This window comes from Tilletiaria anomala (assembly GCF_000711695.1).
Source record: "Tilletiaria anomala UBC 951 chromosome Unknown K437scaffold_13, whole genome shotgun sequence".
Taxonomy (NCBI): Eukaryota; Fungi; Basidiomycota; class Exobasidiomycetes; order Georgefischeriales; family Tilletiariaceae; genus Tilletiaria; species Tilletiaria anomala.
The window spans coordinates 93,440-106,321 of record NW_013547009.1 but is presented as its reverse complement, the minus strand read 5'-3'; the positions used below and the strand labels follow the sequence as shown (position 1 = coordinate 106,321).

At 57.8% G+C, this 12,882-nt stretch overlaps 2 protein-coding genes across 2 annotated transcripts; both read right to left on the bottom strand.

Annotated features, from left to right (window-relative positions):
• Positions 1 to 238: 238 nt before the first annotated feature.
• On the bottom strand, positions 239 to 5,281 carry K437DRAFT_254533 (uncharacterized protein). The gene is made up of 7 exons (XM_013389550.1): positions 3,884 to 5,281; positions 1,507 to 3,790; positions 1,393 to 1,426; positions 1,113 to 1,317; positions 988 to 1,046; positions 805 to 916; positions 239 to 722 (listed from the first exon to the last, which is right to left on the bottom strand). Exons 1-7 carry the CDS (start codon positions 5,172 to 5,174, stop codon positions 427 to 429), a joined length of 4,281 nt encoding a protein of 1,426 aa, XP_013245004.1. The 5' UTR covers positions 5,175 to 5,281; the 3' UTR covers positions 239 to 426.
• Positions 5,282 to 6,669: 1,388 nt separating this feature from the next.
• Positions 6,670 to 11,100, bottom strand: K437DRAFT_254531 (ATP-dependent protease La). Its single transcript, XM_013389549.1, has 3 exons — positions 11,003 to 11,100; positions 7,186 to 10,931; positions 6,670 to 7,087 (listed from the first exon to the last, which is right to left on the bottom strand). The coding sequence occupies exons 2-3, from the start codon at positions 10,802 to 10,804 to the stop codon at positions 6,828 to 6,830; spliced, it is 3,879 nt and encodes a 1,292-aa protein (XP_013245003.1). The 5' UTR covers positions 10,805 to 10,931; positions 11,003 to 11,100; the 3' UTR covers positions 6,670 to 6,827.
• Between the last annotated feature and the right edge of the window lie 1,782 nt (positions 11,101 to 12,882).

Genomic DNA, 12,882 nt, shown 5'->3' with positions numbered 1-12,882 from the left:
GCGGCACTGCGCCATGATTGTTATTGCAGCACTGCACCCAAGGGGCGTACGCCTCTGGCTTGAGCCGGCCAACCCTACATAATCTGCAGGATCATTCTGCATGGCTATAGCGTTTGTCATTCGAGCTTATCGTCGAAAAGCTTTTAAGCTTTTTACGGCTTCGTATTTGTGCCTCGTTGCTTTCCGCTTCGCCCCACGTTCGTATGAGAGGCGTGTCGTCATGGGCTTGCATTGGATTCGACGACTTGGGAAGACCAGTCGTGCATCTAGGATACAACAGTGCTCTACAAGTTGCAAGCAGTCGCAGGTTCGACCGCGGGGCAATGAAGTGCAATACAGCATGAGAGGGCAGGAGCGCAAAGGATCGTCGGGCCGTCGCTCGCCCGCTTACTACCGAAAGGGAATTGCAACCCATCTGGCGTCATCTCATACGCCGGCACGGATCGCGTCTTGCACCTGTACGAATTTCTTGACCTCATCGATGCCGCGCCATTTACGCACCGCACGCACGGGCAGGATGAGCATCTTGACGAGCGGCTCGAGCAGCAGGAAGTGGAACGTGAATGTGACGGCCGTGTAGCCTGCCGCGACGGCAAATATCAGCCACTGGAAGTGTGCTGGAAGGTCGACAAAGCCGAACAACGTGAAGAATGGCCCGCCCGTCAGGAAGAGGAAGTAGATGGAGAAGATGAGAAGAATTGATAGCGCCGCACAAAGCAAGACTGCAACAGCGGAAAGAGTCAGTATGCTGTGGAGTCATCTGCCCAGCGGCCCTAGTGTGGTTGTGTTTCGTCGTCTGCTCACGGTTCTTATAGACAATCTGCCGGTGAGGCGGGCCAATGGCAAAGCAGATGGTCGAAACTAAATACGGGAAGAGTGAGATGCGGAAGATCGCAGAGTTGTCCAAGTTGCTCGGCTGCAGGAGATCAAACCAAAGGGAGTCAGTACAGCTAATGGCCTCGCCCTCTGAGTAAAGAAAAAACTCGCCTGCAGATCTGTCGGCTCAAAGTCCGGCGGAATATAGTCCGACTGCTTTGGGAGGATGACTGCAAGGTGTGTGAGGCTCGTTAACAATGATGCTTGGAGAGGAATCGTCATCGCACCAAACCCACCAAAGATGACAGCCTGGGCAAGCATCATCAACCCTACATGGCCGATGAGCATCACAATCAGACGTCGGGACATGAGACGAGATGGAGGTGCCCATTTGGCCAGCTTTTGAGCGGGATGCGAGTTGGCCAGACCGAGCATCACTGATAGCACAATAAAGACATCGATGAAGAGGTACTCGGCATTGTCGAAACTGGTGAAGCGTATCTGTGTAAAGCGAAAAGAAGGGGGTCAGGTAAGCAACACATCGGTTGCGCCATTTAGCGTGCCCCAAACACGTACGTAAAGTAAGATGACCGACATGTACTCAGTAATACTGCACAAGCCGTGCCAGAAGCGTTTGTCAGACGGCACAGCGAACGCAAACAAATAAAAAAGACGTTCCTAATGGCTCACCTATAGATGGCCAGGAAGAGGACAGACGTGCAGCTCGTTTGCAGGCACGAACGCCCCTCACGGATGAGTCCGTCCATGCAGGAAATGTCCTCGGTGCTCGAAGTGAACGGCGCCGCGACGCTGCTCTCCGCCTCGCTAAGCGAGACGCCAACGTCCGCGGCTTTGAGCGCGCCGCAGTCATTTGCGCCATCGCCGCAGAACGCGACAGTGTATGCAAGCTGTTGCAGCTGCTCGACCAGCTCCTGCTTCTGCTCTGGCGACATACGCGCGAAGATCTGCGTTTGCACCAGCGCTCGCTCGCGCGTCTCCTTCGCCGCGTACTTGAGCAGGTGGTGGAACGTTTCCCCCGTCATCGCGAGGCCGATGTCGGCCAGCTTGAGGTCGGCGTTGTGTGGGATAAGACTGTACGGGTTGAGCGTCGAGCCTTCGTGCTGCGCATCAATCCACTCGACCCCGGCATCCTGCCCGCCTTTTTCGGCGCCCATCCACGCACCTGCGCCCGTGGCCGAGAGCCGCGCGACAAAGACCGGCTGCGTACTTTCAACCATGCCAGCTTCCTTGGCGACGGCGATCGCCGTCAGCACTGAGTCACCCGTGACCATCTTGGTCGGGATGCCAGCCTCATGCAGTTTGGCAAGCGCAGGTGCTGTGCCGTCCTTAAGCCGGTTCTCAAAGATTAGCAGGCCGAGGAATGTTAAGTCGGACTCGGCTTGGCTCCGCCGCATGCGCTGGCACGCCGCCCAACTGAGGTTCGGCACGCACTTGCCCGCCAGGCCCAGCACGCGGTACCCGGCATGTGTGTAGTGGCCCAGGACGACGTTGAGGTCCGCAGGCAGGGTGCGCAAGTCGCACACTGCCTCGACCTGTTCAGGCGCGCCCTTGCAGTAGATAAACGTGTTGGTGGAATCCTCGCGGCGGACGAGCACACTCATGCGTCGCAGAGTGCTGACAAAGTCGTACTTTTGAACAATCGCTCGGCGAGTCGACGGGGCCCCAGAAGGGGAAGGCGGAGGCGATACAATTGTCGTTGTCGCCAGTATGCCGTCGGCAGTGCGTGCGGCACCGGCATCGACGCAATGTTTGCCTTGCTGCTCGCCCAACTCGACCTGCAAGTCGACAGCCGCATCAACCGAGTCCAACGTCCACTCGCTGAACTTGAACATCTTGACTTCGAGCGGTTCGCCAATCAGCGTGCCGTTCACCTCGCTGAGGTCATGCGCTGTCGCGAGGCCTTCCGTGAGCGAGACGCCCTCGCCTGTAGCAGCGGGTCCAAAGCTAGCAGCAGCAGGGATCGCCTTGGTCTGCAGCGGGGTGAGCTTCTGCGCGTCGAGGGCGGTTGCGCGGGTCCCGAGGACGTCGAGGTCGGTGTGCGTAAGCGTGCCGGTCTTGTCGAAGCAGCAGAGGTTGGCCCGTCCAGAGACGTTGATGCGCTGCGGGCTTGTGCACGTGACGCCGCGCATGCGGAGGCGCGCGAGCGCGAATGCGATCACCGCCGCCTGCGCCGCAGGGATCGCGGGCGGGACGCAGATGGTAAAAAGGTCGAGCGCGCGCAATGCGATCTCCGTCGGGTCTACACCATTGCGGATGAAGTTGACAAGCGAGCCGAGGAAGCCGAGAATGGCGATGAGAACAAGGAAGATGATAAAGTAGACGCAGTCGCGGTAGAACTTGAACTGGATCGGCTTGGGGAACATCATCGCACGGATCAAGCTCCCTCGCGTTGTGTTGAAACCAGTGCGCACGACGAGAGCTGTGCATTTGCTGCTAATGCTGTCATTGTTTGCGTGGTTTGCGCCAGTGTCGCCATCACTTTCGACGAGCGGAGGCGCGACGCGGAGCACCTTGGTGCCAGAGTAGAGGATGTGCTTGTTGATCTGCGCCAGATCCTTGCCTACCGCAAGGCAGTCCCTCAGGTCGGCCGTCGATGCGGACGTCTTGGCGACCGGCATGGCTTCGCCGGTCAGCATGCTCTCATTGACGATGACGCCGCCCTGCAGTAGCGCTGCGTCGCACGCTAGCGTAGCGACCGCCGCATCGCCGTGCGCGGACATGTCGAGCACGTCACCCGGGACGAGTTCACTGCTGTCGATCGTCATCCATGATCCACTGGCCGCTGCGTTGCCGCTGCCGTTGCCGCGGGACGAGGTGAAAGTGGAGGACAGGCGGTAGACGCTGACGGGGCAGGTAAACGCCGACAGTTTCTCCATCCGGTTGTACGCGCGCTTGGCGGTGTACGTGCTGACGCTGACACCAGCGATGGTGACGAGGCCGATGATAAGTGCGTCTGAAACAGAGCGAAAGAGGGTATGAGGAAGATATTGGAATCTTGCGTTAGCTGCACACAGAAAAGACTCGCGCAGGCAGAATCCAAACTCACACCACTGGTAATCGTCATACGACCACAACGCGATGGCGCAGAGCGTAAAGACGAGAAACGGGTGCAGGATCTCGTCGAAGAGGATCATCGGTACGCTCTTTCCATTGACCTGCTGCAGGTTCTTGCCGAAGAGCGCCTGCCTCCGTGCGACGGCCTGTGCGTCCAGTGCAGCCTGCACGGCGCTGAGCGAGGTCCACGTGCTGTCGCGCCACGCGGCCAAGGGGAGGAGCTTGCCGTGCAAGGGCGAGACGATGAAGGTGGTGTAGCGGTGGATAATCAAGTGGAATTGGGAAATGGTATCCTTCTGCGGGACGTCCTTGTTTTTGTTCCTGCTGAATTTCTCCGAGACAGATAGCGTCGAGGAACATGAAGCAGGAGGAGCAGGAACCTGGGAAATAGGCGCGGGGGCGTTTGGCCGAATATTACGCGCAGCAGCCGCGGCCGACTCGAAAGGCACCTTGAGCGACGGTGGGAAGGCCTCTTCGACACTCATCCGACTCTGCAGGAGGACCGTCTTCATGTGGACGACGTCGAGGCTGTGTTTTGTGCGCATGCACACCAGCACACGCTGCTTCTGCCGTCCACTCATCTCTGCGGTCGCGACTCGCTGCAAGCTCACGGGCCGCGCGATGGCACGCAAGCGGAACACAGGGAACCAGTACCCGAAGAGCAGGAGGAGGCCGACGGAGAGCAGGCCAGCGGCATACCATGCAAGTAGGCGCGGCAGAGAGACGGCCCAGAAACTAGAGTTGAGCTGCAGGTCTTCATCGGGGAGATAGATCTTCTGCTGTGTTGCATCGCTCTCCAGGCTCGGATCGTCGATCTCTCCGCCGCTTTCGCTGTTAGGCAGGACGGCAATGCCAATTTTGTAATCTCCGCTTTTGCCCGGTGCCTTGTTAGCCGCATCGTCCAGAGCGGTGGACCCATATCCGGGCCAACGCGTCGCCTGCTGTTCCGCACCCTCTCCCTCGACTACTACTGAGATGGCAGCATTGGCTGGTGCATTGCAAGAGCTGGAAGAGGAAGCGGCGTGGGTTGTGGTGCCGGCATCGTTGACGAACGTCCCGCTCTGTGGCCACCTTCTCTGGCCGGCATCGCTCGCGGCGAGTGTCGAGGCGGCGCGGCTTGCAGACGCCGAGGCGAGGCCGACTGCATGCTCGAAGGCGGTGCTGGATTCGTGGAAGAGGAAACGAGCGGGCTGCGACTTAACCCTTGGATCTGGGTGCGCCTGTCGGGCGTCACCGAGGGAAGGCGCTGTTGCTACCGCGGGATCATGCTGGACGCCAACCATCACCACACACGATCGAAGCAGCTGTTTCAGGTCGTGACCGCCTCCGACTGTAGCTAGCAATAGTGGCCAGGATGCAGGGTCGGTGCTGGGTGGTATGGCTGCAGGCGAGGACGGTGATGATATGACAGTGGTGGTGAGCAGCAAGAGAAGCGTGGACCTCGACGAGAAGAAGAGGTCCCATTGCAACTCGCCCACTCCATACACATACAGAAAGCCGAGGCACTGCACTGTACATGCCATGTGGGCCACCCAAGAAACGAACCCAAAAACCACGTCGCCACCCCAGCAGTCTGATACATGAGCGTGATGCAATCTCTCTCATCCAGATTCCAGGCACCGCTCCGCCGGCATCTCCCCGCCGCAATCAGTCTGCGCACTGGCATTCGCTGGAATACTTGAGACAGCCCACATCGGGCCCATTCGCTGTACCTGCGTCTCATCTGCAAATAGGCTGGGCCATAGCCTTCATCGGGGAACATCGGGCGGCACACCGCGCAAGAGATCTCAAACATACAATGCGCCCCCATTCAACCAAGGATCTAGGTTTGCACCAGCCTCATACACCTGGGGCAAGACCATGTGCGCCTGTCTTCCGGGCAGGTGCTTCTTTCTCTTTTCACAGTCTTTTTACATCAGCTAGCAGGCGGACAGCCCCCGTGGTTCGTCAGGTGGCGATGGCAGTGTGCAGCTACAGGCCCAGCGGATGCACGGAAGCGCAAAGCAGCCTGTACACAGACTTCCACTTGCCGACCGACCACCCTAGGCTGTCGCCTCTAGTACCTCTACCATGCTCTCCGGACATGTCGTCCATAGAGCATGCTCTTTCGATGATCAAAGCCCAATTGACGAGGAGGAGGACCGAGAGCACCGATCCAAATACAGTCGAACTCGTCAATGCTGCCGTCAATGTAGATACGGCTCGGCGTTTCTATATACAACGGGGCTTGATTGCTGGACATTCCCATTTGTTCCTACGCCGCATATCTCGGCCATATACCACATCATTCTTCCCAGCTGTCAACCATCTCGGTCATATACGGGAGTGTGCAGTGGCTAATGTATCACATACTGTATAGTACAGGTTCGCAGGTGAAGACTGAAGTCTCAGCTGATCTCCTTCTGGGTGGTGTCCCACTTGATCACGGTGGTGGGCGAAGGACGTTATTGATGGGACGGCAGACCCATTACCGTCGTCGTCGTGGCCGCCCCGGATGCTACCGAGAATGTCACCAGTCGTTACATGTGTACATGGCTTACAAAGCAAGGTCATGCATCCACACATTGCACCATACGTGCATGTAGTTCGCCAGGTCACCGTTCCGCTCCATGGATTCACTACGAATCGGTCAGCCTTTACACAAGACTGGTCCCTGGTCGGGCGACCGGGAGTCTGAGACTTGCTCTTTCTCACATTGCCTTCCCCTGCCCATTCCTCCCTAGCTTGCTCGGCCTCTCTGCCGTGTGCACAACACAGGGACGCCGCTGCAACCTCCAAGTGGTGATGGCCTGTCTATTTCTGCAATGGTGCTACAGGTACGAGGTGTACCATATGGTACACGTAGAAAGAGCTCCACGAAATGTTTGTCCTGGTTAGTGCCACCGTCATGGCCCAACCCGTGCGGGTCTCCGTCATATCCGACATATGCCGCCCCCTTAAACCCGCTCCGGCCCCGGCTGCTCCTGCTCTTCCTCCGCCTTGAGCTCCTGCGCCCGCGCCGACCACGGGCCTTCACCGAATGCGACGTCCAAGGCCGCCCAGACGTTGTGCACATAGTGCACCTCCAGGTCATTCAGCACAGCTTTGGGCACGTCCGCCTCGACGTTTGGCTGGTTCTGAGCGGGTAGGATCACCTTCTTGATTCCCGCACGGTGCGCCGCGAGCAGTTTCTCCTTGAGGCCGCCGACGGGAAGGACTAGGAGAAGAGCAGAGTAATGGATGTGTGTTAAAGATCACTTCATTCGGTATCGAATTGTCATACGCAAGCGGTGGCCACTTCTCGGTCAAACTCACCCATTCCGCGCAGAGACACCTCACCCGTCATGGCGAGCGTCGTCGGCAGGGTGCGGCCCGTCAGCAGGCTAACGAGGCTCGTGGTGAACGCAACACCCGCGCTGGGGCCATCCTTGCCGACGGCTCCTTCGGGCATGTGCAGGTGCACGTCCTTGTTCTCGAGCAGGTTTTCTGCCTCATCCTTGGTAATGCCGAGCGCATGCGCGTGCGATTTGAGCCAGCTGAGCGCGATGCTCGCAGACTCCTTGATCACATCACCCAGCTTGCCCGTCAGCTGAAGCCCGCCCTTTCCCGGCATGATTGTCGTTTCGATCGGCATCAGCGAGCCTGAGCCGTTGCCAAGGTAGCCGAGCCCTGTCGACACGCCTGCGGGCATTGTCTTGGTGTATAGCCTGTCTTTGTGGTACACCGGCGGGCCGAGGTAGTCGTGCAGGCTCTCGACCGTGATCTCTACTTTGACTTCAGGCGGCACCGCCATCGGTTTGCGCTGCTGCGTCGTCACTTTTGGCGCCGGGCTCGGCGGCGTATTGCGTGCTTGTGTACCCACCTCCGCCTTCATCCCGTCCATTTCCTCAGTCTCCGTGGGTTTCTCGCTACCGTTGCTCGCGCTTGTCCTCGAGGACGACGACTGCGATGCTGCTAGCGGCTTGTCTCCCTCTGAGCGGTCCGAAGACTGCACAGATGACGCGTCCTCCGGCGTAGACGAAGATGTCACAGACTGCGAGTCACTCGCGATGCTACCAACCGCTCGTGCTGTATCGTTATGGACTGGTGCATCCTTGTTTGCAGTAGCAGCAACCTCGCCCTGAGGCGCAGTCTCGTCCGCCGGCTCGGGAATGACGCTCTCTCCATGCTCCTTGACGATGTTAAACGCGATCTTCCGGTAAACCTTCTCGAGCAACTTGCGCAGGCCGCGGACTCCAGACTCGCGCGCGTGGTGCTTGATCAAGAAGTCAATCGTTTCGTCCGGAAGGTTGACGTTGGCGTCTTTGAGCCCGGACGTATCCTTGGCCTGCGGAGCAAGGTAGTTGCGCGCGATGTGTCGCTTCTCGTCAGCCGTGTACGAGGACACTTCAATCACTTCCATGCGGTCAAGCAGCGGTTGCGGGATCGTGTCGAGCGTGTTCGCCGTGCAGACGAACAGGACGCGCGAGAGATTGACTGGGACGTCCATGTAGTGATCGAGGAATGAGCCATTTTGTTCCGGATCAAGCATCTCTAGTAGCGCCGAGGAAGGGTCGCCGTTATGGCCGCGTCCGATTTTGTCCACCTCGTCGATCAGGATCAGCGGATTCTCTGTGCCAACCTTCTTGAGAGCCTGGATCGCTTTTCCCGGCATGGCGCCAACGTACGTGCGGCGGTGCCCCTTGATCTCCGCCACGTCGCTGAGGCCGCCGACAGAGAAGCGGAAGAATTGACGCTGTACAGCGCGCGCGATGGATTTCCCGATTGACGTTTTGCCAACACCGGGAGGGCCAACGAGGCAGATGATTTTGCCTTCGACGCTGCCTCGGAGCTTACCAACCGCAAGGAACTCGAGAATGCGATCCTTGACGTCCTTCAGGCCATAGTGATCCTCGTCAAGCACGCCAGCCGCGTTGGCGATCGAGTAGTTCTCCGGCGAGTGCACGCCCCAGGGAATGTTGGTGAGCCACTCGAGGTATCCGCGGGTCACGTTAAACTCGCTTGCAGCTGGCTCGAGGGTCTGCAGTTTGCTGAGCTCTTCGTCAAACACCTTCCGGACCGCCTCGGGCATGCGCAGCTCGGCAGCCTTCTCCTTGAACTTCTCCACCATCTTGTCCTTGCCATCGCTCTCGATGCCCAGCTCCTTCTTGATGGCTTTGTGCTGTTCCATCAGGTAGTACTCGCGCTGGCGTTTCTGGATCTTGCTCTCAACATCCTTGGAGATCTTGCTCTGAAGTTGCGCATTCATCAACTCCTTCTTAAGGACCAGCAGCGCCTTCTGCAGTCGGTCCTCGACGTTGAGCGCCTCAAGCACCGCCTGCAACTCGCCCACCTCGCCGCTGCTGACCGCCGCGGCAAAGTCCGCGAGCTTCTCCGGCTCGTCGAAGACGTTGCCGGCACCCTGGCTGATGCTGAAATTGGCGATCTGGTCCCGGAACAGCGGGTTCATCGTCGCGATGTCCTTGAAGACGCTGATCAGCTCGGCCATGACCGCGCGCACGACTTGCGACTGCTTGCTGTACGGCTGCGCTTCTAGGTTGCTCACATTGACCAGCGAGACGGCGTAGTCTTGCAGAAAAGACGTCTGGTAGCTGGGCGTGTGCGCCGATTCCGAGGAGGATGCAGCAGCAGATGCTTCGTCATGAGGGGCAGGGGCAGGTGTGTCTTCACCTTGTCGCGTCGTGTTGACCGCTTCGTCTACATCTTGATGCGCACCATCGCCGTTCGCATTGGAGAGGACGCCTTCGCCCCTCGCTTCCTCTTGGATTCCATGCACGCGCGCTTTGATCGGCGAAGCGTCTCCCAACTCGCTAGCCGCTGGCTTTCCATCCGATGACAGCAGCCCATGCGGAGTGATGAGCTCATCGATCTTGATTCTCCGATGTGGATACAGTACCACTGTAAGGCCTTCTTCCTCAACTGGGGCTGCTCCTGAGCCTGAGCCGCCTTCAGCTGTGCCTTCCTTGCCGCTGCGCTTGGATGTATTGATACTGGGTGAAGAGGAGGAGGCCTGAAAGGTGCTGGTGACCTGACAGAAGACACCAGTGCGGTGTACTTTATTTATATCTGTAATCACATCGCTGTCCTCCTCCTGATCTTTAAGTAAGAAGGCTCCAACGTACGGCTGCCCCCTCCGCTGCGATTCGCGGATCGCGGCGCAGACGGCGGGGTTTTTTATCACGACTGCCTTGTAAAAGCCTGGGAATAGGGGACGACGGGTAATGGGCAAAGCAAGAACTTGCGGGTACACATCTGGAACACTCTGACGCGAGAGAGACGTGTTGTTAATGCCCGAGGAAGAGGAAGAGGAAGGGCCGCCACTTCCACCGGATGCTGCCCCGCTGTTGCCACTGCCACTTCCTGGCCCTGATCCAGCTGAAGAGCCTTTGCCGTCTGAGCCGTCTTGGCCGCCAGGTACACTGCTGTCACCTTTTGAGGAACTTGAGTCTCCGCTGCCACTCCCTCCTGATGAAGCAGGCGCACCGGAGCTTCCGTCGCCTTTTCCTTCAGACGCTGACACTGATCTGGACCCGTCTGCCTGAGCTTGCTCAACAGTTGAAGTGGCCGCCCTTAATCCTGTGCCTACAGCTGCTGACCCCTCTGCTGTTGAAGAGCTGGCAGACGCTTCTTCAAACGGTTGAGCGGGGACCAAAAAGCGTTTTCGAGGATATGCGAGAATGCGTGTGTTCGTAGAGAACGCACGCCGATACCCTCGCACTGCCGATGTTGCCAACGATGAGCACCGGGCGGAGATCGTGCCCCTTGAACTACAGCGCTGCGATTGTGCCTGTTCTGCTGCTGCGGCGACAGCGGCAGCGTTCAGGCAGGAGGTGCATCTGATGGCGGAGGTGGTCAAGGACGCGGTCGGCGTAGATAAGGACCTGGCTCTGGTAGAGCGCGCTGCTACAAGCGGCGATGCTCTTGCTGCGGACATGGACGCTGAGAGAGGCGATAAATTTCGAAAAGCGAGCATCCTCTGCGAAGGGAGCATCATGGTAGCTGTTACCGGACGGAGGCAGTCCAGCTATGCTATCCAAGCGTTTACGGAGTGTAATTGACTTCTGCAGGAAGGTCACGAGCGCGAGGATCAGCGGTGTATGGCTGTTGTTGTATCCACAGCAACACTACTCACCGCTTCCCGCTTTGGGGTTGAACGCAGCCGTTCTACAGCTTCAAAGCGAGACGCACATGCACTTGTCCGTGTGTCCTTTGACCTCGGCGTTGTCGAGATGAGGATCAAATCAGATTGATCGCTCGAGTATCAAACTTGAAGCACGCCAACAAAGAGAAGGCTGACGTACGCAGGAAGGCATACCAATTACGTAATCGATTCAATATGAGGGAGCCCGGCGCCTGTTCGCCTGCTCCAGCCATGGCCCATGCGGGCGGAGTCGCTGAACAACCTGCTGCGCTGTGTTCGAATGTGCGTGACTCAACCTGCAAGTTGTTGGTGGTGGTGGTGGTGGTGGCGGTGGTGGCACTGGAGCAGTGAGGTTCTGCCACTCATCCCTGGTGGCCCACCAGCTCAGCAGAGAGAATCGGCTTCCCCCCTTGCTTGCTGGTTGCTTCATCTGGACCATGACCTCGATGGAACTGGTTGCACATCGAAGCAGACGAATAGCAGCGAGCATCTATGGTAGCCCCGATCACAGGCGGAGGCAACCCTATTGACTAACGCCGCATCGCAGAGCACAACGTTTGCGACATCACCTTACAGTCGACAGCGTCGGGTGAACCTAACGGCCGGCGCGCACCTCGAACAGCAGGTCCTCTCCATTCAATACCAGCCACGTCGCCTGCTCGTCTGGCCACTCGTTATCTACGATCACAGTTGATTGCAACACGTGCATCTCCATAAAAGAATCGAAAGCCAAAGCCGAATCCTTCTTCACGCATTTCAGTGCAAGTCATTTCTTTAGGTCGCTCGCAAGCAAGTCACTAGTCTCTTGTCCGCTGTGGCGTTGAGTGCACACCTTCCTCACGTTTCAGCACCTTACAGCAACGCTTGTCTCATCCCAATCAGTAACAGTAGTCATCATGGGTGAGTACGATTGAAGAGTGAGCTAGAGTGCAGTTGAATGGGATGAAAGCTCATCACATCTAACCCATCGCAGGTATCCCCAAATTCTTCCGCTTCATGTCGGAGCGGTATCCTTTGATCTCCCAGCTGATTGAGGGGAACAAGATTCCAGAGTTCGACAACCTCTATCTTGATATGAACGGCATCATCCACAACTGCTCGCATCCCAACGACGACGATGCCTCCTTCCGACAGTCCGAAGCGGCTTTATTCTTAGCGATCTTCGCATATATTGAGCATCTCTTCAGCATCATCAAGCCCAAGAAGTTTTTCTTCATGGCTATCGATGGCGTTGCACCGCGAGCCAAGATGAATCAGCAGCGCAGCCGCCGCTTCCGGACCGCCAAGGAGGCGAAGGAGACGCGGGAAAAGGCGCTGCGTAAGGGTGAGGTTCTGCCGGAGGAGGACGCGTTCGACTCGAACGCGATCACGCCGGGTACACCGTTCATGACACGCTTGTCGCTGCAGCTCAAGTACTTTGTCGCAAAGAAGATCACAGAGGACTCGACATGGAGGGACGTCACTGTCGTTCTATCTGGGCACGACGTACCGGGAGAGGGAGAACACAAGATCATGGAGTACATCCGCCTCAGCAAGGCGCAGCCTGGATACAATCCCAACACGAGACATTGTCTCTACGGCCTCGACGCAGATCTGATCATGCTCGGCCTCGTCAGCCACGATCCTCACTTCTGCTTGCTGCGTGAAGAGGTCCAATTCGGCCCCAGGAAGAAGGCGAAGGGAAGGTGAGCAGCAATTGCAATAGCCACGGCAGCAACATGCGATTTAATCTCTGGTGATGCTGATATCTCTGCTTTTTCATCACTTCAGTTTGGAGTCACAAAACTTTTTCTTGCTGCACCTCTCCCTCTTCCGCGAGTATCTCGACCTCGAATTCCAAGATATCCGCTCGACACTGCCCTTCGAGTATT